Genomic DNA, 23,543 nt, shown 5'->3' with positions numbered 1-23,543 from the left:
ACCATATCAATTGATTTGTCTCAACTCACGTCTCTATACTCGTTGGTTCGAAGGGAGGAGTGGCCAACTAAGCTTGTATACAGATCATCACAGAGATGATTGACTATTGTTCATCTACTCATCATGACATCAGCAATTCCACAAGCAAATAAGACGCCTCTAAACTAAAAGAACCCCGCGGTCTGCGACATCGGCGGGAACTAATTGGGAGTCAGCGGGGCCTGAATTCCGAGCTTCAATCTAGACCATCACTAAGAATATTAGTCAAGAGCTTATAAATGTTAGTAACGGCTGATATAAAGGGCTGATGATTGCTAACATCTTGACAGCTTCAGTCTCATCAACCAAAATGACTGCCTTTCCTCCTCCTCCTGTCAACACAATTGACTGGTCCAACGTGGGCTTCAAGGTCCGCGAAGGTAAGCTCATCTCTACCCAGATGGGCAAGTCTAACAATTGCAGTCAATGGCCATGTCGAATCTACATACTCTAAAATCACTGGCAAATGGACGCCTCTCCGCTTCGTCGCTGATCCCTTTATGCGCATTCATGGCATGGCTCCAGCGTTAAACTATGGCCAACAAGCCTACGAGGGCCTCAAAGCATTCCGTACTCCCAACGACGAAGCAATCACCGTCTTCCGCCCCGACCGCAACGCAAAGCGTCTTCAGCACTCTGCAGAAGTCGTGTCCATGCCCCCCGTGCCGGAAGACTTGTTTCTTTCCGCCGTTCGTGCTGCCGTTGCTCTCAACGCAGAGTACGTACCACCCCACGACACAGGCGCCGCTCTGTACATTCGTCCTCAGCTCTACGGATCCAGCGCACAGCTTGGTCTTTCGCCGCCAGACGAGTACATCTTTGCGGTGTTTGTCATCCCTACCGGTGTCTACCACGGCGCGCACCCCGTCAAGGCGTTGATTCTTGAAGACTTTGACCGCGCGGCGCCGCATGGAACTGGTAATGCAAAGGTTGGTGGAAACTACGCTCCTGTGCTGCGCTGGAGCGACAAGGCGCGTGACGAGGGATACGGTATCACGCTGCACCTCGACAGTGTGCGCCACGAGGAGATTGATGAGTTTAGCACCAGTGGCTTTATTGGTGTCAAGGTGAATGGGGATGATGTGACACTTTCTGTGCCTGATAGCAAGAATGTCATCGACAGTGTCACCAGCGACAGTATCCAGGAGCTTGGACGTAGCTACGGGTGGAAGGTTGAGAAGCGCGCCATCAAGTATGGCGAACTCAAGGAGTTTAGCGAGGTTTTTGCTGCTGGTACGGCTGCGGCGCTTGTTCCTATTCGATCCATCACGCGTCGTGTTGATGGCAAGGAGGATATTGCGACGTATATCAAGGAGGGTTCTGAGGAGCCTGGACCTTTGTTTGAGAAGCTTCTCAAGCACCTGAAGGATATTCAGCTTGGACGGGCAGAGGATTCGTTCAGCTGGAGATTCCCTGTTGGGGTCAAGGATAAAGAGATTCAGGGTGCTTCTACTGGAGGAAATGGGGATGCTACCACTGTTGATCAGATGGACTAACTAGATGCCAAGTTTTGTAAGATGGATGATAATAAAAGCCTTGAATTGTGTGATACGAGTGGTATCAAGTCTGGCAATTTTTAAATTTGTGGCGTTTATGAATACTCACGTATGTTTATCTCAGTTACTATATCCTGAGCAAATGGCTCTACTTACGAGGTCAGACATCGCGTCCGTATTGTTTGCTTTGCCTTGTCGTGGTTGCAAGTATCTAACAAGAGAACAACTAAACTTGAATTCCTTGCCGACAAGTCACCAATTCTCTCAGCCAAATTGTTCAGCTGAACACTACCATCTAACGGTCTAAGCTCTCACAATCCAATGATGAATATTGAGACTATGCCTTCTGTTCTTGATGTGATGCCACATGATCCCATTCGGATAGAAACTGCACAGCTGTCCTGAGTCGTCTACCGATTCAACTCCCACTCGCCGCGCAGGCTCTGGTCTACCGGCAGTGCAGCCTCGCTGACTGGGTACACATCGACAAGACTGTGTATTCAACTCTTGATCCTCTGCTGCATAGGGTTACCCACAGCCACAGTTTAACCCCCTGTCATGCACCATGTGTTAGTCGCACTCGCGATACTCACCCGTCTCGTCTATCTCGAGTTCCATCAGAAAGAACCCAAGACCATGTTTGTCCCCTCCCGCGAAACCCCCGTAGCTTTGGTTACGGCTCGCTGCATAGCACGGTACAACGGGAGGATGGTCAAGGGCAGGGCAAACACCGCACCCTTTGGGGTTTGCGGACCCGAGTAGAAGCGGGAGTGTAACAGACGGCATTTCATATATACTATGGGTTGTCGCATTTAGGATAAACCATCAAAGAAACCACTGTCTACATCTTTACTCTCAATTCCTCAGAGTTCTGTCTGAAATGTGCACATACTCGTTCCAGCGCATGGTATGCTGCTGCGCCAAGGGTCCCGAATGCCCTCAAATGACCCGCGGTCGCGCCATAATCGGCGGCGAAGCCTTTCACTACATCGACATGTTTTACGCTGTTGACGACTTGGGTTCAGCGTGTGATTACCAACGACGACTGTTTGGGCGAAACGCTGGCCCCACGATGCACTGTCCGAGGTACGCTTTCGACGATAAGCGTATCATTAAAGGGAGCTTTCGAAAGAGTGAACTTGCTTGTGTCAAGTGTGCTGAGACGTGTGCGCCTCCAAGTTGTACTTGGCAGGCTCCCAGGGCGGAAGTCAAAGAGGAGGCAAAGTAAGAAGCGACCGGTAGACGATTGGTAGCTGTACGGATACTGTCTTTGGATTCAAAATGGAGATTACAGTAGTTGTTCTTTGTGGGTTTTTGTTCTGGTCAGCTTGGATAATGGTTGAACGACGACATCAGAACACAGATGAATATTTACAACCGTGTTCAGAACTAATTGTATTACTACTTGTTTCAACCCTCCTATTTACCATTTGTTCCGTTCAAGTGTCCATTCGTCTCCAGTCTTGAGTGGCATCCCTTTGCCGGGGCACCGTTCCTTGCAGTAGCACTCTTCCCCTTGTTCGCGATAATGTCATTTGCAAGCTTCATTTCGCCATTCATACAATTGTGGCTTCCATTAAACTTCATATCAGCAATTCCATCGTATCCCTTGATGCCTGTTGACTTTTCGAGTCTATCGGCAATCTCAGGGTCTACCTCGCGGAAGATGGCAATCTGTCGCTTCAGAGGCTCCTCCTGCTTGCAGAGCTTCATCTTGCCAGTAACATTGTTGATGAAACGCTCGCGAGCTGGCTCGTCAAATACGTTCCTCCACAAGGCGCGAGGAGCATTAAAGTCCTCGGGGCGGATTGCTGTGAGGAATGTGATGGCTTCGCCTGTGAAGTGACCGTGTGTCTTGTCGAGATCCACGGTTCGGGTACGGAACTTGATAGGATCAATGGACGAGAGGTAGTTAGGTCGGGCACCCTGGTTGTAGAAGGCCATCTGGCCGTCGCGCTGGAAGTTGCCAAACTTGTATCCTGTACGTGTGGCATTGACGGGGAGTTGTTGGTAGTTGACTCCAATGCGGTGACGGTGTGTATCAGGGTAAGAGAACAAGCGTGACTGAAGAACAGGGTCTGCTGAAGGCTCAATACCAGGAGGTAAGTGAGCTGGGTTGAAAGCAATCTGCTCAACCTCGGCAAAGTAGTTGATAGCGTTCTCATTGAGAGTAAACTCTCCAACCTTGCGACGAGGGAACTGCTTCTGAGGCCAGACGTGGGTGAGATCAAAGACATTGATCTTCTCCTTCTCCCATAACTCCTCAGCTTCCTTGGGAGTCATAGTCTGCACTTCGAGAGTCCACTTGGGGTAGTCTCCGTTCTGGATAGCCTCGTAGAGATCCTTCTGGGAGAAGTCGGGTGAGTAATCGGCCGAGTCCTCCTGAGTAACAAAGTCGGTTCCTTGCATGGACTTGAGGTGTATTTGGGTGTACACCCAGTCGCCGGCTTTGTTCACGAGCTTGAAAGTGTGTCCAGAGTAACCGTGCATCTTTCTGTATCCCCTGTTCGTTGTTAGTAGACGCACTGATATCTGATATTTAACCAGTGTACTCACTTGGGAATACCACGATCGCCCATCAAGATCATTACTTGATGAATTGACTCGGGGTTCTGAGAAAGGTAGTCCCAGAAAGCGAATGAATCATCAGCATGAGTTAGATGAGTACCTGTAACTGTTAGATACTGATATGACCATGTAAGGTGGCAGACTTACTGGGATCGCGCTTTTGAGTGTGAATAAAGTGAGGAAACTTGGCGGGATCTCTCAAAAAGAAGACGGGAGTGTTGTTGAAAACCCAATCCAAGTTCTGGGGGCTTGTTAGCATGGCCCTCGCAGTGTGGTGTCACTTCACTTACACCCTCCTCAGTTCGCATCTTGACAGAGAATCCACGAGGGTCTCTGGCCATATCATGCGATCCAGACTCTCCTCCGACTGTCGAAAATCTCATGGAAACAGGACATTTCTTTCCCTTGGCGGAAAAGATGTCGGCAAGACACAGATCATCGAGAGGGTCGGTACACTCAAAGAATCCATGAGCACCACTGCCCTTGGCGTGAACAACTCGCTCAGGGATACGCTCTCGATCGAAATGAGAAAGGAGATCAATTAGGTGAAAGTCTTGGAGAAGAAGAGGCCCATTCTCGCCGCATCGTTGGGCCTCGTAGGCGTGAGCCACAGGGACGCCGTTGCTGGTAGCATAAGTTGATTCCTTGGAGGCTGACTGTCGATCTTCCTCGTAGGACTGAAACTGGCTGGCTACGTGAGCCGAGAATGAAGTGTCTGCTGATGGAGCCATGATTATGTTACTATTAATTGTTAACTGTGAGACTCAATTACTGGCCCAAGGACCACTACCTTTATATGAATCCCATCATTTTAAATCTCCCCAGATAGTTCATCTTGTCATGCATTGCGTCGACTGAAGCTGACTGGCTCGAGGTGTTTCTATGACGCGGTGAATCACGACAGACCATGAGACAAGATATGGAGAAGCAGCAGTCGATGAAGATCGGCGATTGGTTATTAGTATTAGAAGTTCGATGATTGGTTTATCGAGATTGTCAAATCTTCAATGAATGATGCTTTGCCTTGGTTTGAGGTTGCCTTGTCGATATGTTGAACCTCGATGAGGCTAGGAAATGACATCATGAAGTCCAGCCTCGGTATTTGAGCCGTTGATGAGTGGATGATGGATCCAGGAATAGACCGGAAATGAGATCGTCGATGAAGAGGTCCAAGTAGCCAAGCCTTGCCAAGTTAGATTGCGATCTTAGTGTGAGACAGGGATACTTGACATGGGTTGTGTTACCCTACAGTAATTATTCCAACGTTATCAAGTTGATGCATTTATAACATGGTTGAGAGCAAAGGGAACAGAGTTTGATGCAAGGTGTCTAATTAATAAGAAGGATATGTCCATAACACCACAACACAATTGCTGTTTACCTGCCCATGGCCTCCCAAACCTCCCCTTATTCTCCATATCTAGAGAAAGCCCAAAACAGATCATATCAAGAACCTTTGGCTTCAACCTAATCTGTGAATTCTTCCCAACAAGGTATGAAAAAGTCACTGAAAAACATCCAGCGGGGAGTGTTTCTACGCCTCCTTCACACAGAGTTAGTCTATGTCTACTCAGCTTGGATCCAGTTCGACATACATTCGGCGGAGAAGGTCGTAGGCCTTTTCTCGGGATTCGTCAACCGCATCCAATGCATATTTGATGTAATCACGTCTGATATTTCGATCCTCAGTATCAGGCTCGCCGCGTAAGGCGGAAATTGCATCCTCCTCGGCAAGGTCCAGGAGCCTGTCGTGCTTTATATCCAGTTCAAGTATGAGCTTGACGACAGCCTGTTTAGGAGTGATACCGGCTTTTTCAGCGCGTATGCTCAGGATGTCAAGAGCACCTAGTGAGGTTAGCCGAGGAGAAGATGGTATCTGGGAGGGAATATACATACTGACCCACTGGTCTTCGATAGGCTTGGTGAAGTCTACTCGTCCTTCGTCTCCCCATTCGGTGGGAACTTGGCTGAACATGCCCTGGCCCTGACCTCCAGTGGCCGTGTTTTGACCTTGGATAGTCATGTTTGGGCCTTGGATGGGCATGCTCAGGCTCTGGCCTTGAATGGGCATGTATTGACCTTGAACGGACATGCGCTGGCCTTGGATAGTCATGTTTGGATCTTGGATGGGCATGTTGAAGCTCTGATCTTGAACGGTCATGTTTGGATCTTCAGTGGCCATGTTGTGACCGTCGATGGCCATGCTATCACCGTCAGTAGTCATGTTATGGTTCATTTTGTTCGCGAGTCTCTGTGTATGCAGCAGAGTAAATGACTTTGATGCCCGGGAGTACTAGGTAAAGACAGCTTCTCTTGTGTTTGGTTCAGGACCATCGATTCATAGGTAGAAGAATGACAAGATGTTTTGATCCAGGTGTAGACAGGATAAAAAAGAGTTAAGCTGGAGTTTCTCTAGCAGGCAGATAAATATTGGAAGTGGTTGACTTGGTGGGCGATTCACTAGCTGGCAACGGCCGTCAATGGCAACCAGCCTTGACAATAAATAAATAAAAGAACAATCAATAACAAGAATCAAAAGTAAGTAATTACGATTCACAAAAAATACCTTTATTGTCACGAGAAAATGCACTTTGAATAAAAACATTGTTGACAGTACAGAGTCTATTGTCTTGGTATCACTTGATACCTCTACTTTGTGTCAAATACTTACCGTACCAAACTCCAAACTCCAAACCAGGCCAACAGCTAGCTGTCGGCCAGATTCCCCAAATTCGAAAACGCCCCTATACTCACTCTCACCCCTACTCCGGCCGGAGAAGAAGCCTCTCGTCCAAGAGAGAGATGTACTCATCGCGGTTGAACTTTTCCAGCTGGGCCTCCCAGTCAGGAATGCGATGCTCCAGCTTGAAAACTTGCTTCAGCAAAGGCTTCCAAGCAGAGGTGCGTTGTGAAACAGCCTCGTAGTTCACATCGATGATTGTCGAGACGATGTCCTTGAATTCATCGTCTTGGGCTCGTGCAAGGTCCACGATGCGCGCCATAACTTCGACCCAGTTGCGGATGAGGACATGATCGAAACTCATCTGCGCGTAGCGAAACTCGACAGTTGAGGGTGTCCCTTCGTATCTGTTTTCGCCGGCGCGTCTCATGTTTCGGTCCTTATAGTTGCGCAACGAGAGTGCAAGGCCGCAGCTCTTGAGGCCGTTTCTTCGAAGTTGCACGTCGAGAACTTCCAGGTCTTCGCAGGACCAGATGGTACGTAGAGTTCTGTAGTACATCTTGGGATCATTGCTGTTCCATTTGCTTGGGTGCATTCTCGACCGCGGCGGCATGTGCTTCTCGAAAGCTTCCAGTTCGGCGGGACAGATAGTTGCTTCCTTTTTCGCAGCCTGCGAATCTTCGCAGATGGTAGTAGCATATTCACTCACCCATCGTGAAGGGGCAACAAACCGGAGAATGAGAGTATTCTCAAGAAGAACGACCAGCGTGGCGATTCTCTTTGCGAGATAGACTGTCATGCCTTCTTCGACGCCGACATGGACGTGCATGCCGCAACAGTCGTCTGCGGTGATGGGTACACCAGTCTTGCGCATACCAGAAAGGATGTCCTTTACGGCGGGAAGACCAGAAGCCAACTCAGCCTGGCCGAGAATGGGGGTGCACATCTCTACGCCAGGCCAGCAGCGCTCTGCGTTGAGATCCTTGACGCACTGGAGATACTCATACATGAAGTGAAAGTAGGCAGTCGCAGGCCGGGACTGATCGATCTGTCCAGGGGGGTTGATGACACATGTACGAGCATCTACCTTGCAGTTGGCAGGAATGTCAGCACAGACGCAGCAAATATCGATGGGGTTGTGCTCGCACTCACAGGTGATGGGCTGGGTGGTGTGCTGAGAGAGCAGCTTGGAAACATTGGCGCGTGCTCCAGCTGATGGAGTGTACAGTTTCCAGTGTTCTCGATCAGGAGGGGGAGCCATGAACTCGAGTTCTACACCAAAGGTGATTCCGTTCCACGAAAGGGACGACATGATTTCGGTTGGGCGTTTCCGTTGAGGTTAGTTGATGGTGATCTCAGAAGTTACTGTTCAGAGTTGATTGCTGTTCGTTATTAAGGTGTTGTCTGAATAGTGTGTCGATAAGTTGGTTGATGATGGAATCCGAAGAGGAATTTGGTCTCCTTTTAAACGCATTTCTTTGGTGTTCTTCTGGATTGTTCAAATACATTATTCTATGGATTGCTTGGTTGTTTAACCTGTCACGATCTTGGACATAGGAAGGTCTGTCACTAACATGTTGCAAAAACAAGAACAGAGTATGAACTGGAACAACTTCTTTCAACAATGCATTGTGTATCTGCACAATGGGTCTAACAAAGACTCCCCCGCGACAGCAGGCATTCAACTAGTCTACTGACAAAAGATTAACTAGATAGAAGAACTAGAACCCTTGTTCCTCTCAGACGCAGATACATGTGATCATGTGAATTTCACTGAACTCAACAATAAGGGACTGACCCCGGATCTACATCAGCTGTGGATTACAAAGATCCTAGAAATAGTTACATAAAGGAAATAACATCATTCCATCAAATTTATTCCCCTAGTTCAACGACCTTCTCAATTAAGCTGATCGTCCTCAGCTTCAGTTAAAAGTTCAAGGTCTGAGCGTAGATCATCGCGACGGTGTCGAAACTAGTGGTTTCTTAACTGCAGCTAGACTAAAGAGATCGATGCTTTGGCCAAACTACAGGACAGAATCGAAACTAAGTCGACGACGTGCCAGTAGATGAGAGTGACATTTCCGGGGACGTGGTTTCCGGTTCAAAGTCTGTGTCTGTTAATATCCTTCATTCCTCCCGTCTGACACACTTTGTTCGTCTTTCCCCTGAGCGATTCAGTTCCTGGCAGTTTCTGGAAGTGTTTGTGTCGATCTACGCCACTGGAAGGATGCCGACGTAACAAGCCACGAAACCTTTTACAGTCGTTTTATTCGTTCTCGTGGCCGAAGCTGTCTTTGTTGTTACGTACTGTTCAGTTTTTATTCCGTCTCAAATCGTGCCGCGTATGGAAATGAGATATGCCAGGATCTTCAATGTGTTCGCACTATGTAACGTGCAATCCCTGTTGCGAGTAGCGAGTCGAGTCTAGAGCAATCCCAATAATACGGACGCTGAGGGGCGGGGAAAAGAAACGAGTGCCGGTAACTGGGGGATAAACATCAAAGAGTCCTGATATTCGCATGGATAAGGCCTTGTCCTTTTGAAATGAGTAGTCAGGTACGGCATATACCGAGTTGTCCCTGAGTGACCCTGTCAGTTGAAAGAAGCATCGTGGAAGAACCATTTGACTGCAACACTCAGGGATATCAAATCATGTTCTCGCAATCTATCCTGCATTCATGCTGAAGAAAAACCACATAAAACAAAACTGAAGCCTCAGTCTTGATCCCTCCCCCCAACTACAACGGACCTAGCCAGATGTACGCTACGATCGCCGTTAGTCTCCCCACTTGATCCCAAACTTTATAGTCTTGTGTGTTGGATCATCAATCGCCCAGCCCTAAAAAGGGATCCAATTCGCTTGTGAAGAGGGGGATAAATGATCTGTCTCCAAGGGGAGGGTGGACCTGACTCGCTGTGAGGCGCTCCAAGAGACTCCGATTTGATGGACTCATCAAGACATCCAACGCTCGGGCCCTGCGGCACGGGTACCGTAAAGTAAAGTACCGTAGTGCTATTCTAGTGCGCCGTTGTTACCGTCGAGGTTGAGATGAAGATGAATTACGTAGCGGTCAAACACTAGATGTTAGTGTATCAAAACTGGATGACAGGACAGAGTTCTACTAGCAAGGCTCGTCAAAAAGACTCTGTTTCCCTCTTGTTTCCTTTCCCTGTCATCTACTCAAGTCACTCCTTTGACCACCGCAATCATGGGCAAACAAGGCTTTGGTTCAGGCCTGGATGGCATATCCCAAACTACCATCACCATCGTCCTAGTCTTTCTCTCAATATCAGTCTACAACGTCATCGAACTGACCTTTATCATCTTTGGCACTTTCAAGCGGCACTCGGGCCTATATTTCTGGTCATTCCTTATTGCGACATGGGGCATTTTTGTTTATTGTGGCGGTTTCCTGATAAAGTACTATGCTTCTGATGAAGTAGGATATCTCGCTGCCACCTTTATCTCCTTTGGATGGGTCTGTATGGTCTCAGGCCAAAGTCTGGTGCTCTGGTCGAGATTGCATCTTGTCCTCAGAAACAGGTTCCGGCTGAGATGTGTATTGTACATGATCATCATCAATGGCGTTCTCATGCACGGAACAGTTATCCCCATGATCTATGGCTCATTCTCCAAAAACACCATGATGTGGGAGCAGCCCTACTCCATCATGGAAAAGATTCAGGTGTCCATCTTCTTCATCCAAGAAATCATCATCTCGGCTTGTTACATTTCCGAAACTGTCAAGCTTATGCGTCTGGAACGCACCATGGGCAACAAGCGAGGAAGCAGACGACTAATGAACCATCTCATCTATGTCAACATTCTCATCATCCTCCTCGATATCACTATTCTCGGTCTCGAGTACGCCGACCAGTACCAGTACCAGACATCCTACAAAGCATTTGTCTACAGCACAAAACTCAAACTCGAGTTTACTATTCTTAACCGTCTTGTCGAGATGACGACCGGAAACAAGGATGCTAGCTCCGGACCTAGGAGCAACACTGCTGGCACATCGACAGGCAATAGAACAGGCATCGCCCTGGATAACTTTATTAGCAACAACTGCGACAAGCCCCCCGGCGACATTTCTTATAGAGCTTATGCTATGGGAGGAGAGGAAGGACAACCGCAGCGTGCACCACGCAACGATGAAGTTGTAATGACTACAGAAGTCATCATCCGACGAGAAGACAGAGAGGATGACGGCATGAGTATAGGGGTCAAGTCATCTGCTGCGTCCACCACTTCCAAGAACCATCACTACGAGAACGACACAAACTTGTCAAAGAGTTCGTCGGAGCTAAATCTGGCGTCCCGCGGCTTTTAGGGGTTAAACTTTGTTTTCGGAGTAGTCAGGTCTCGATCATTCTCTAATTATTATACCCGGTTATACACCACCATATATTTCTATATCAATACAGTACATACCAGAAACATCCCTGTCATCAAACGGTTTTTGTCCTGAACTAGCCCTTTATTTGTACTATCTGTGTCGTTCTACATGTTCATCGTAGCTTGCATTGTAGCCTGACTGATTGCAACCCAACGAAACTGTGGTCTTTGCACAAACTCTACTTATTTCAGTCTCAGGTGACACAATTGAAATTCCAGAGTAGCATAAATGAAACCCTCGACCGGGTCAGCCTCTCTTCTCTTCTTTTCCTTCCATGTAGTATCTGTTTTCTCTTCAGTTTGACCTATGATGAACACGGCATTAGCAGAGCCTTGTTCGGCTTCTACACTTGAACAATGCCACACGTGGACTGAGGTCGCATTTGTGTCGTATCTGCTCCAATAGACTCGATCTATGGAGAAAGGTCGGCATCGAGAATGTTCGGTACTTTCGGACAATGTGCAGGGACATGGTGCAGTCTTTCTATCCTTTCGCGATTTGTTGTATTTGACCAGCATCCTGTTCAACCCTTTCCACTTCACCCTCTACCTGAACCACAATCTTTCCCAAAATCTCATACTCTAATGACAGATACAATATCTTTCACACTGGCGTTGCATACAAGGTCAAATGCCTATTACTGTTCACAGCTTGCTTTCTCCCCATTCGCAAACCATGCTCGCAGCCCCGCGGCGACGGAACTCGGGTTCGTGTAGAGCGCCCGCAGAACCTGCTCTCTGCTGACAAGTACAAAGTTGTGCTTAAATTTGCGTTGGATAGTGGAGGAGGTCCTCAGGGTATCAGAAAACTTGACCGCTATGAGCATTAGAGACAAAACTATTATGGCAGCTCATGCCACTTAGACTATGCTTCTTAGACTACTTATTTCTATACCTACGGCTTAGGAGGCTAACGTTTCTGCTACCTACTAGGAGCTATATACCCTCATGTGCTTGGTGCTGTCATCGCGTCGTTCGTTTAGTCCATGATCTAGTTACCACCAGTATTTATTGCAATCAGAAAAGACAACACACACCACTGGGAGCAAAGTCACTAGTAACAACAAGATCCAATGCTCCGACCGATGTAGTTTGCTGCCTCTCTTCTCCCTCATCTTCTACAGTTGCTGTGACGACCGCGACAAGGACTTGTCTGGCCGCTCGAAGTACTCCGAGTACTCTTCTCTGGTCTATTTCCAAAAATCAGCAGGGTACTTGTCGCGGTAGGGAAAGCTGTAATCAGTGGCTGGACCATCGGGGAGGCAGTTCGTGACAATCCAAGTGATGTCCTATATCATCCACTGTTGCGCGATGGAGATTGAGATGCCTGGAAAGATCCTTGTTGCTGAAGTGATAAATCCGCCGCCCTTGATTTATGGTGACAAAAACCCCTTGTTCTGTTGTCGGGACCCCTCTCGAATTGCTTTTACCAACATGCAGTGAGTACCAGCCTTTTATCCTTACCAGAAGCGTACAACTCGAATGTCACCGTAAAGATAAATGTGCCTCTCATATGCACAAGGCTGCTGCATAAATGACTTGCAACGACAAGGCTCCTCTGTGGTTGGTTTAGGTACTACCAGCAACTGGACAGCGGGCGTCAGTCTGATCAATTCTTTGAAGTGTGACCTGATTCGAATTCTGACTTGATTTCATATATGTAAAAGCTAATGACTTATGACTATTGGTATAAACTTTGTTCAGAACGCCCAACTCCTTTCCAACCTGCCAGTGATTCATTAGTGTAGAGTCGTTAGTTAACTTCCTCCACGTATCCAATCTGCCTCCTGGCATCCGGTCCGCCCGGTACATTTCCGATCCGTTTTGCTAGCCTCTCTTGAGTTTCCACCAACTTCTTTTGTGCCTCCAGTCTCTTCTTGATCCTGTCGTCTGCACCTCTCTCAATTCGATCTAGTTCCTCCCGTTCGCTGATCCGCAAGCTGCTGAGCGCCTGGGCATTGCTTGCCCGTTCCGAGTTCATGGTAGACTCCCATTCAAGCATCTTTTGTTGACGCGTCTCCTCGGCCGTGATTTCAGCTGCAGCAATCAACTTTGTGCGCTCTAGGCTTGACTGTGTCAGCTTGTGCTGCTCTGAAAGACGTCTCTTTAATGCGGCGTTGAAAAGCGACTCTTCTAGATCGGCCTTTTGTCGCGCCGCGTTGATATCCTCACTGTACAATCTGCGGCGACGGGCATCCTCAATCTCTGCCTTGTTGTTCCAGATCTCTCTCTCGACGCTCGCGACTTCCTTTGCTCGAGCAAGTGCGATTGCGTGGTCTTCGGTCTCAAGAGCTAGGCGTCGTAATCTGGCTTTTCGCTCGCGTTCCTGAACAAGCATATCACTGGGCAAGCCGATTGCATCTTCAGGCTGGTCACCAGAGTTGGCGTAGTATACATCCACTGCTCGGTTCGCTCGGAGGAGTGTAAGAAGCTGATCCCGAGTGTCCGACTCGGGCATCACTTTCTTGACGTACATGGTTGGTGAATAAGTAAAGTCGCCGTCAGAGTATTGGTTGAATGGCCTGTTAATCTCCTTCCACATGGCCACCTTGAGGAAGCTTCGGGTCGTCGCAATAGGGTCGCTGGATTCAAAACAGAGCAGTAGTGCAGATTTCCCATGCGACTGCAGGCTGATGTCTGACCCAGAGTCAATCAAAAAGGTCATGACTTTCTGCATAAGCTTTTCTCCATCCGCAGTGAGTTTTCCTGAACAAGCGCCCGCACCGCGGAGACAAACTTCTCCCAGAGCAGATCTTCCATCATGTAGTGGACTGGGAAAGTCGGGATGGTGCCCATGTTCCACCAGAACTGTGACAGCCGCCAGATTGAGTTCTCTTGCAGCGTTGTGCAGGGATCCATCGTCCTTTGACTGGTCAATTGCAAGCAAATTACCCATCATGCGAGTCGAGAGATCACCCCCGATGTCAGTCGCCATCGCCAGAGGCGTTCGGCCCATAGCATCGGTGATATCGACGTTAGCGCCTTCGATGAGCAGTTCTTTCACAATGTCGGGTCGGCGAGCTTGGATGGCCAACATGAGTGGTGTAGATCGACTGACTGCTGTCTCAAAGTTGACGTTGGCACCACGTTCGATCAACATCTTGATCAATGCCGAGCTGACCTTCTTTTGGGGCTGAGCAATTGCCCAAAGCAGGACCGTTACTTCTTCAGGCTCATCCACACTTTCGTGAATGTGGCATGTTGTAGTCTGGTCGTGATAGAAACCAGCATCCAACAAGACCTGCAACAGCTCTGCCGACCGTGGGTACTGAGAAATCGCCCTGACAAGAATGGGGTCAGACCCTGCGGTCCGTGTCATGACATCGAGTCCAACTTCTCCATCCCTATATCCTGAGAAGAGTTCAAACAGCTTCAATACCTCGTCGGGTGAGCGTGCGGTGTCAAACACGCGTTCAAAAGCCAGCGTAAGAGTCCGTGGCGACGGTTTGCAGCTAAGCAACCTTTCTGTCCAAAAGGCGTTACCCTTTGAAGCTGCACATACCAGAGGCTGCCCATCTTCAAAATCAACATTGGCACCGTAAGAAACAAAAAGTTCGACAAACGCATCAGCCAAGGATTCTGTTTCGTCTGTGCTTCCCTTCATGACTTGCACAAGCGCACAGCTTACACTCTCTCCTTTGGCGCCCGTAGCGAGAAGCATTTTTGCGACAGCAAGACCATTCGCAGAGAACCAAGTGGTAAACAGGGCATCCGAGAATCCACTTGAAAATGCAGTGAGTATATCATCTTCGGCGAATTCGCAAGTCAAGATCAATTCAACAGATGACACCTTGGCGCCTTGCACGGCTCGAGTCAGCGCACAGCAACCATTCATAAGTGGCGATGCTCCAGAGTCAAGCAAGACCTTTATTAGTCGCTCATCTGGCTCGTCCTCTCCGACAGCTCTGCTCAAGGCCATGTGAACTTCTTCCACAATCGGTATGCCTGCTCTGAACAAGTCTTTGATGATGTCTAGCCTGGTGTCTGGGTTCAACTTCCAGCAGGCCTTGAGAGCCCGTATCAAAGTCGGAGGGGATGCCTTTTTCTGTAAATTGGGTTAGTAAAGATAGTGACTGGGTCAGTGACTACTTACCTGATTGCCGCCTTCGTGCCACAAGCCTAAAAGCAACTCAAGGCCACTGACGAATGCACTTCTCGTGGCCGCAAAGACCGCCTCGCCGTTGTTGAAATTGGGATCCGCGCCCGCCGCCAACAGTACACGCAGCACCTCATGCCCATTCTCACCAGACTTGGCGGCCGAAACAAGCTGGATGTTCACAACATCTCCAGAGACACCCCTCTTCAACAGTCGCTGAAATATCATGGCTCTTTTGTTCAAATCGCCAACTTCTGTAGCAGCCTGGAAACCTCGTCCCAGAGTCGACTTTTCGGTATCGGCGTTGGACTTGAGCAGTACATCAAGAACTTCGACAGAACCTCCACGGCATGCCTCGATGATAGCTTGGCCGTCATTGGTAGATATACTGGCTCCATAAGCAATCAGTACATCTCCAAGTTCCAAGTCTCCGTCTCGCGCTGCGACAAGAAGAGCATTCGAGGCGGCTTGAGGTGTAATTCCCGCCTTTGCCAAGCGTTTGCAAATTTGAAGCCTGCACGTCCAGTCAGTAATCTTCATTGCTTTCTCCAGGCAAGAATCTCTGCTCTCGGAAGAATGCTTGACACGTGAAAGCAAAAGATCAAGGATTTCAGGCGCCTCTTTGGAAACAGCCAGTGCGAGAGCCTCCCCATCAGAGGCATCTGCAAAACCGGCCAAAACACCAATCAGAGCAATATCAGAAATGAAGTTGTTTATGGCATGGATCAGAGCCCTGTTGACTTCCTGAGGCGGGGCTCTGGCTTCCACTATGGTTTTGGTAAAGGTCAGTCGATTCATCGGGTCTGGGATTTTCAAAGCTTGGGGAAGCGCAGCAGCTAGAGATGCAGATGTTGGTGGCTTTTGACAAACCATCAAAACATCGACTACCGTTTCCCGAGCTGCACCAACGGCAGAACACAGTGCTCTGGCTTTGTAATTGTTGGGATCCGCACCAGAGTCTAGAAGCTTGTTCAGCATTGCAAACGAGGCTTGGCCTGTCTCATCCTGAACAATAGCCTGGACTTCCTGCACCAAGAGATTGTCCAGGTTGATTTTCTTGGGCGACTTGGCTATAATCACACCAAGCTTCCATGCCTTGCTGTCGGTTGGCGAAAGAGCACCCAAACTATCAATACAATTCGGTATCGTGTCTGGGCCGTGTTTACCAAGACCGAGGATCAACTCCAAAACCTTGTGGTCAGGGCTCTGTGTCGCCCTTTGCAGAATCTGTCCTTTGCAACCGTTTATGTCTGCTTTTCCCTGTTGCAAGATAAGACGAAGCAAAGGCATATCTACAGATCTTTCTTCAAGAGTAATAAGAAGTGCCTCTGCCACCTGCTGTACACCAACACTTGCGCGCGCTTTGAATAGTACCGACATCATCTCATATCGCACTTGGCGATTCTCGATCTTCATAACATCGGCGAGACGTGCCGCTGCTGTTTGAGGCGATGCACTTTGCATCAAGGTATTGAACAACCCAAGGTCCATCTGAGTGATAACATTGTGAAGTCCAACACCTTCGTCATAGTTGATATCTGCGCCGTACTTGAGTAAAAGACTGATAAGTGCATCGTCTCTCTGAGAAGGATCCTCGCTGATTGCATCTTGCAAAGCAATGTGCAGAGCGGGACCGGTCAAGGCTCCCCGTAAGAACAACTCAATCATACGATACCGTTCTGAACTAGGTAGGCTCTTGACTAGAGGGAATATTGCGGTAAGTGTCTCGTTCGAGGGCCTTGCGGTAAGGATCTTGGCAGCCAGGTCTGCATTTCCTGCAGAAATCGCGTAGCGCAAGGCTTCTCCATCTTGGTGATCAGGCGATGCCACAGCGTGACGGTTACTAATGCGCGGCTTTCCATGACCATTTGGCTGTTCGCTCGGTGGTTCGCGAAAGTGGGGGTTGAGGAGAAGCTCAACTGACTGAAGGTCACCAGCTTTGGCAGCATGAATGAGACAGTCATTCAGAACAGGTCCATTGGCACCTGTCTTCAACAGTGAATAAAGCAATGCCTGCCGCATCCCAGGGTCCGCTTGTTGGGGGATCAGAGGGACGCAGCTTGATGCCAGTGCAGGATCTATTTTGGACGATCCGTTGAGGAGAGAACTAACAAGGTTAACCTGACCTTTCGATATCGCAGCCTTCAAAGCGGAAGCATCATTATGTTCTATCGAGGCACCGTAGCGAGCCAAAAGGTCGGCCATCTCAAAGAATTGAGAGTCACAAGCCATCTCGAGAGATCGCTCCAGTATGGGTCCTTGGGCACCACAGCAAAGCAATAGCTCAGCAAAGTCGAGTTTTGACTTTGGGTTCATATTCGTATTCTCCATGAGCTGTTGGAAAGCCTCGGCAAGACCCGGGTTCTGAGGTGGCTTGTTTCCTGTCGCAATGGCCATGGCGATATCTCGTCGCTCGTTGTTGATAGCAATCTTTAGCGCCTCGGCATTGTTGTAGTTGCAGTCCGCTGTTGAGCGACTCAAATGTAAGACAGTGTCGAAACATTGTGCTCTCGAGGCGTCTGTTAGTGCTTGTGATACGCATATTTCCGACGGTCGTCCATCGGATCTTAGAATGAGTGAGGCGATCTCTGACAAGGCTGGAATAGCGCAAGCTTTGCGGAATTCATCCTGACCTTCAGCAGTTGCTGACGCGCTTGCTCCGTACCTCAACAAAGTCTCGACAATTCGCGGATTTCGTGTTCTTACGGCCGGTGGAAGACAGCTATCGAGGGTCAACGGGTCGGCATGCGGTATGAGAACGTGGACCATGTCATGCTGGTCTCGTTCGATGGCGGATTTCAGTAGGCGAGTGCGATCGAGGCCGTTTTCAACGCTTTTCCGTCTATTCAGCAGGCCCTGCTTTTGTGTTTGCATGCCACTAAGATCAACGCCTGCAGCAGCCAATTTGGCAATCAGAGCCTCGGCAACACCGGGTGAGCCTGAACTATCGACCCAAGAATTCAAGACATTCAATATCTCTTTGGTATCCCAGTGCTTGCCCTTTTTTAGATTGCTAGACGAGAAAGCTCTTGAGAGGCCACTCTTAGGTCGCAATTGAGCTACTTCGGCGGATCGCCTATGCAAAAGGCCTTCGGCGACTTCATCGTCGCCATGTGTCCGGAATGATGTTGGATGAGCTGGTCGGCTAAGTGGTGCTGGAGCGTTGGGGGGAAGAGAGAAGCCCCATTGCTGCGATAATTGGATGATGCGCCTTTGGCGGGCGTTTACCGTTGAAGAATTCATTTAAGCTGTAATGTTGAGGTTGGAAATGAGGTTGAATGTGAGCCCCCTCATTTACATGTTGGAAGGAAGGCTGTAGCCTCAGAATCGTGTGCTCCTGCCCGGCCTTGCCGTCCTTTTTGTTCTTGGTGATAGCCAGTGGTGTTACAGAGGACTTGACCTAGGAGCGAGGTTCTACTAGGATTGGACAGGGGGTGGTTGGAGGCTGTGAACCTCCACTGCCCGCCCGTGCAGTGAATGAATCACAGCCGCAGCGCCCCACCTTGGTATGGATGTTACGCTGTCATACTAAATCAATTCTGCATGGGAACGCGTTCTATGATTACCTACGATAAATCACTACTAAGGTATCTGCTACAATTGATACAAATTATAATTTCCTCTATCCCTTTGGTATTTCTTCATTAACGGCATGGCGTTCAACGGTTTTCAAGTGGGTGTCATGTCATCTCGCCCTAGAACATACAACCTTTATCCCCCAGACTATGGGTGACGTATAGCGGCCCAAGGCCTTCGCTTTCCTCTGACATTGGACGATGATACAGAGGCCCAAGCTTCATATTCAATATTCAGCGGTGACAATCTCAATAACTGGCCTCAAACCAAAACCACTCTCATGACGGTCATCGCTGCAGAATCTGCCAGGTTGCCCCTGGAAAAGCTTGCGAAGCTTTCCCATGCCAAGCCGCCAGCACTGCCACAGCCCTCCTGTCATGACATCCGGCTATACGTGTATTTCGTTTGGGTGTTTTCACTGACACATGAAACGAACCTTTAGCCCCTGTCTAAAAACCTTCTGTGGCGATCGCTAAGCCGCAAGTAGTATTCTTTGGGCGAAGCTTAACAAGAGTTCCGCCTCTTAGCTCTCGCGAGGTTAGACCGATCGCCCTTGTGGTTTTGCTGCAAGATGGCCACGCGTATGCTGGCGTAGCCTCGGACTAATTGAGACTTTATATCCTGCTCAACACGAGAATTTTTGTAGATGGGATGAAATAGCCTGTTTCTTGAAGGATTCTGCCGCGTTGTTCGTATCGCTTGGATATAAACGAAGTGACTGTGTTGCAGCTGCTGAGCCGGGTCACGTCGTAAGCTCTTTTGTAAGCCATGCAGTTATCAAATCCTTCCAACGATGAAATCCTCATTTATCTTTCTAATATTATTTCAACCGTGCTTAATAAGTATGCTTAAATGAGACTCATATTGATGGAAGATTATGAATTGAGAGAAATTGTGCCGGTTACTTACCCTATGCCGAGACGGATCATGAAGCTATCGTGAAATTAACTGTTGCATCGACAGTATTTCGGATACTAGGCTTGTGATTACTAGGTAATAATAAACCGGCAATTCTTCACCGATGCTCCATTACCTTCATTGCTGTCACAACATGGTTTGCGATAGAGTTGGCTGCAACCAGACCCGTTGGATCGCGCTCTGTTTCAAGTTTCCAACGCATCCCGGATCCAAATAACCTTTATAAATGCTACCCTCCATTACTTCGGCAGATACTTCTGAGTTTGAGGCTCCAATGCCCAATTCTGGTCGTCTTGGATCCATCAGATCTTACAATCTAGTCATTGGTTGCTTGTTACTGAAGTGGGGATAAGCGCTTATCCAGAGCCTACTACAAACAACTGGAGGTGAACAAATTATTAAACAAACCACAGGGATACAATATAGGAAAAGGATATGTATCATTGAGTTCAGACCCGATGTAGACTTGTGTATTGTGCTATGTCGTTGGATATTGATTGTTTAATACCGGAATGGCCTGTAGAGAATGCACCAGTTGCCTGCCCTCTGTCAGCAATTCTCATAGACACGATTTCGACTTACAAGTCAACTTGAAACCACTCTATCCTTTGCTCTTTAATTTCTCGTGCGAAATCGCATCATGACGTGCTGAGCACCCCAGCAGTTCCATTATTACCCCGCCATGGCTCCCCGCGGTAGATGGGGCTGGCCCGAAGCTCCTATCAAAACCGCCCTCTTCCGACCCGACATCTCATATTATTAATTCCCCAACACCGATGGCCCATCTTCTTCGGCGTTCTATTCTACGACCTCTTGTCGCTTCAAAACCATTTGTAACTCCAATTGCTACTCATCGCATCACAAGACTCGCTTCTCACTTGTCAACTGCTAAAATGGCTCCTGTTCCATCTACCATGAAGGCCGTTCAGATCAACAAGAACGGCGGCGTTGAGGTGCTTGAGCATAACGATGTCCCTGTTCCCAAAGTTGGCGAGGGTCAGATTCTTGTTCGAAACCAGATCGCTGGTCTGAACTTTATCGATACATACTTTCGCTCTGGACTTTACAAGGCACCTCAATTCCCTCTTACACTCGGCCGTGAAGCTGCGGGAACCATCGTCGATATCCACTCCTCCGTAAAGGGCTTTGAGAACGGCTCTCGAGTGGTTTTCATGGGCACAGTTGGCGCCTACGCTCAATACAGCGTTGTCAACGCCTCTGATGCAGTCAAGATCCCCGACGACGTGCCTACTGAGCAAGCTGTAGCCGCTTACCTGCAAGGTCTCACAGCATGGACGTTTATCCGAGAGGCCGGCCAGGTCAAGGAAGGCCAATGGGTTCTCGTTCACGCGGCATCTGGTGGTGTTGGTACCTTGTTGGTTCAGCTCCTGCGAACTGTCGGCGCCAAGATCATCGGAACTGCTAGCACAGACGAGAAGCTTGAGCTCGCAAAGAAGAACGGTGCTGAGTGGGTTATCAGCTCTCATGACGATGTAGTTGCCAAGGTCAAGGAAATCACCGGTGGACATGGTGCGGATGTTATCTTTGATGGTGTTGGAAAGGTGACCTTTGATGCCGATCTCGAGTTGATCGCTCCCAAGGGTACTCTCATCTCCTTTGGCAATGCTGTAAGTACAAAGCCAAACCGTTTTAATGCTCAAACTAACAGTTTAGTCTGGCGCCGTGGATCCTGTGAGCCTCTTCCGCCTTACTCCCAAGAACGTCCGTTTGATGCGCCCTGTCGTGAACGGCTACGTTGCTCAGCGGGCCGATCTCGAAAAATACACCTCTGAGCTTTTCGACCTCATCAAGTCCAAGAAGCTTGAGCTCACCATCCACAAGGTCTACCCTCTTGCGGACGTGGCCAAGGCTCACGAGGACATCGAGAGCCGAAAGACAATCGGAAAGTTGCTCATCAAAGTCGATTAAATCTAGCCTTTTTATATTTATTTTAAGCGCTATATCTATAATGCCACGGATAGTTCATCTAAAAATCCAAAACATAAATTCTTTGGTAACCCTCATTTCACATCACTGCGAGACACCTGCCCGCAACCGGTAGCCAATTTTATTATTACTTAAGCCTTGGAAGACTTGACAGCCTCTAGAAGCTTGGCGGGGGGATCTTGGCGGTAACCCTTGGGGTTGTTCTCGACCCATCGCCAGAGATCGTTGCAGGCCTCCTCCATAGTAAGCTCGGTCTTCCAGTTGAGCTCCTTGTTGGCGAGGGTGGGGTTGGCAGTAAGGTCGAGAACGTCTCCTTGTCGTCGGGGGCGGACCTCGTAGGCAAGATCGCGACCAACAACCTTGCTGAAGGCGTTGATAATCTCAAAGACGGTGCTGCCACGGCCGGAACCCAGGTTCCATGCCTTGACACCGGGCTGGTTCTCACGGAGGTAGTTGAGGGCCATCAAGTGACCGCGGGCAAGGTCGACAACGTGAATGTAGTCTCGAATGGCAGTGCCGTCGCGAGAGGAGTAGTCTATAGGTGTTAGATCGAACAGACAGGTTAGAAATTATTGAACTTACCGTCACCGAAAACAAGGAGCTTCTCACGCTCGCCAGTGGCAACCTGTCCAAGGAGAGGCAAAAGGTTGAAAGGAATACCCTGAGGGTCCTCACCCATGATACCAGTGGGGTGAGCACCGCAAGGGTTAAAGTATCGCAGAAGAGCACCGTTCCATTGCTTGTACTCCTTGCCGGCCTTTTCCAAGTTGTTGCGCTGAGCATTGACAAAGTCGGTAATAACGTCCTCAATCATGGACTTGGTGCGGCCGTAGGTGTTGGTAGGTCCAATAGGGCAGTGCTCGGGAATGGGAATCATGTTGGGGAATCGGGTAGCATCGCCGTAGACGGTAGCGGAGGAGGAGAAAACAATGTTGTTGACGTTGTTGCGCTCCATGGAACGGAGGAGAGAGATGCTGCCACCAACATTGACGCGGTAGTACTCGAGAGGGATTTCGCCAGACTCGCCGACAGCCTAGACGTTGTTAGTTGTGGACCAAAAGTGACTGAAATGCGACTTGCCTTGAGGGCAGCAAAGTGAATGACGCTGTCAATAGCAGGGTGCTTGGCAAAGACCTCATCGATGGCCTTTTCGTCTGTGATATCGAGCTTATAAAAGGCAGGGCGGCGACCGCAGATCAGCTCAATGCGGTCGAGGGCGACCTCTGAGGAGTTGTAGAGGGAATCGACAATAACGACATCGTAACCGTGCTCAAGGAGAGTGAGCGAGGTGAAAGAGCCAATGTATCCGGTACCACTGAGGGATCAGTTAGTGAATTCTTTGTTGAGAGAATGCGACACCGCACGGCCTGTTGTCCTTGAATTGTGATTGCGACAAGAACAAAGACAGTTGACAAACAGGACAGGGGTTGAGGCAGGGGACAAAGTTGAATGGACGTACCCGGTAACGAGAACGGTTCCAACAGGCATTTTCGGCGGGATTTCTTTGTTCAAGGTTAAGCGACTGGGTGAGTTTGCGGTGAAGGACCAAGTAGAGTTGAAAGAAGCGTTGCGAGACGGCGGGGTTAAAGGTAAATTGTTAAGGTAGGACGAGACTAGGGGGAGGGGCAACTTTTTTTAGCTGATGAGGAGGGGGAGGGGAAAGGAAAGGAGGGACCAGGGGTTCGTTCATGCTGCCAGGGCTGATGTGATGTTGATTGCCTGCTGCTAAATTAAGGACCCGACACTACGAAGCCATGATGGGGATGGGTTTCCAGATGGAGCATTATTTCCGGGTATGTTGAATCCCGAGCGGTACACTTT

General features: G+C 48.9%; 10 protein-coding genes across 10 annotated transcripts; 4 read left to right on the top strand and 6 right to left on the bottom strand.

Moving 5' to 3' along the window:
• Positions 1-349: 349 nt before the first annotated feature.
• Positions 350-1,535, top strand: FGSG_05696 (uncharacterized protein; the record flags this gene model as incomplete). Its single annotated transcript, XM_011325970.1, has 2 exons — positions 350-419; positions 463-1,535. 2 exons carry the CDS (start codon positions 350-352, stop codon positions 1,533-1,535), a joined length of 1,143 nt encoding a protein of 380 aa, XP_011324272.1.
• An 880-nt stretch (positions 1,536-2,415) lies between these two features.
• Positions 2,416-2,763, top strand: FGSG_12788 (uncharacterized protein; the record flags this gene model as incomplete). Its single annotated transcript, XM_011325969.1, has 1 exon — positions 2,416-2,763. One exon carries the CDS (start codon positions 2,416-2,418, stop codon positions 2,761-2,763), a length of 348 nt encoding a protein of 115 aa, XP_011324271.1.
• Positions 2,764-2,954: 191 nt separating this feature from the next.
• On the bottom strand, positions 2,955-4,834 carry FGSG_05695 (uncharacterized protein; the record flags this gene model as incomplete). The annotated part of the gene is made up of 3 exons (XM_011325968.1): positions 2,955-4,038; positions 4,092-4,219; positions 4,394-4,834. The coding sequence occupies 3 exons, from the start codon at positions 4,832-4,834 to the stop codon at positions 2,955-2,957; spliced, it is 1,653 nt and encodes a 550-aa protein (XP_011324270.1).
• Positions 4,835-5,673: 839 nt separating this feature from the next.
• FGSG_05694 (uncharacterized protein) lies at positions 5,674-6,306 on the bottom strand (the record flags this gene model as incomplete). The annotated part of the gene is made up of 2 exons (XM_011325967.1): positions 5,674-5,948; positions 6,000-6,306. The coding sequence occupies 2 exons, from the start codon at positions 6,304-6,306 to the stop codon at positions 5,674-5,676; spliced, it is 582 nt and encodes a 193-aa protein (XP_011324269.1).
• A 559-nt stretch (positions 6,307-6,865) lies between these two features.
• FGSG_05693 (uncharacterized protein) lies at positions 6,866-8,095 on the bottom strand (the record flags this gene model as incomplete). The annotated part of the gene is made up of 2 exons (XM_011325966.1): positions 6,866-7,866; positions 7,936-8,095. 2 exons carry the CDS (start codon positions 8,093-8,095, stop codon positions 6,866-6,868), a joined length of 1,161 nt encoding a protein of 386 aa, XP_011324268.1.
• A 1,900-nt stretch (positions 8,096-9,995) lies between these two features.
• On the top strand, positions 9,996-11,120 carry FGSG_05692 (uncharacterized protein; the record flags this gene model as incomplete). Its single annotated transcript, XM_011325965.1, has 1 exon — positions 9,996-11,120. One exon carries the CDS (start codon positions 9,996-9,998, stop codon positions 11,118-11,120), a length of 1,125 nt encoding a protein of 374 aa, XP_011324267.1.
• Positions 11,121-11,368: 248 nt separating this feature from the next.
• Positions 11,369-11,704, bottom strand: FGSG_12787 (uncharacterized protein; the record flags this gene model as incomplete). Its single annotated transcript, XM_011325964.1, has 1 exon — positions 11,369-11,704. One exon carries the CDS (start codon positions 11,702-11,704, stop codon positions 11,369-11,371), a length of 336 nt encoding a protein of 111 aa, XP_011324266.1.
• Positions 11,705-12,938: 1,234 nt separating this feature from the next.
• FGSG_05691 (uncharacterized protein) lies at positions 12,939-18,524 on the bottom strand (the record flags this gene model as incomplete). The annotated part of the gene is made up of 2 exons (XM_011325963.1): positions 12,939-15,230; positions 15,279-18,524. 2 exons carry the CDS (start codon positions 18,522-18,524, stop codon positions 12,939-12,941), a joined length of 5,538 nt encoding a protein of 1,845 aa, XP_011324265.1.
• A 2,081-nt stretch (positions 18,525-20,605) lies between these two features.
• On the top strand, positions 20,606-21,784 carry FGSG_05690 (uncharacterized protein). The gene is made up of 2 exons (XM_011325962.1): positions 20,606-21,403; positions 21,450-21,784. Exons 1-2 carry the CDS (start codon positions 20,669-20,671, stop codon positions 21,702-21,704), a joined length of 990 nt encoding a protein of 329 aa, XP_011324264.1. The 5' UTR covers positions 20,606-20,668; the 3' UTR covers positions 21,705-21,784.
• Positions 21,697-23,311, bottom strand: FGSG_05689 (UDP-glucose 4-epimerase). The gene is made up of 4 exons (XM_011325961.1): positions 23,182-23,311; positions 22,803-23,037; positions 22,305-22,755; positions 21,697-22,257 (listed from the first exon to the last, which is right to left on the bottom strand). The coding sequence occupies exons 1-4, from the start codon at positions 23,208-23,210 to the stop codon at positions 21,854-21,856; spliced, it is 1,119 nt and encodes a 372-aa protein (XP_011324263.1). The 5' UTR covers positions 23,211-23,311; the 3' UTR covers positions 21,697-21,853.
• Between the last annotated feature and the right edge of the window lie 232 nt (positions 23,312-23,543).

This window comes from Fusarium graminearum, chromosome 3 (genome assembly GCF_000240135.3).
Source record: "Fusarium graminearum PH-1 chromosome 3, whole genome shotgun sequence".
NCBI classification, from domain to species: domain Eukaryota; kingdom Fungi; phylum Ascomycota; class Sordariomycetes; order Hypocreales; family Nectriaceae; genus Fusarium; species Fusarium graminearum.
The sequence above is the reverse complement of the archived record's forward strand: the minus strand, read 5'-3'. Positions and strand labels throughout refer to the sequence as shown.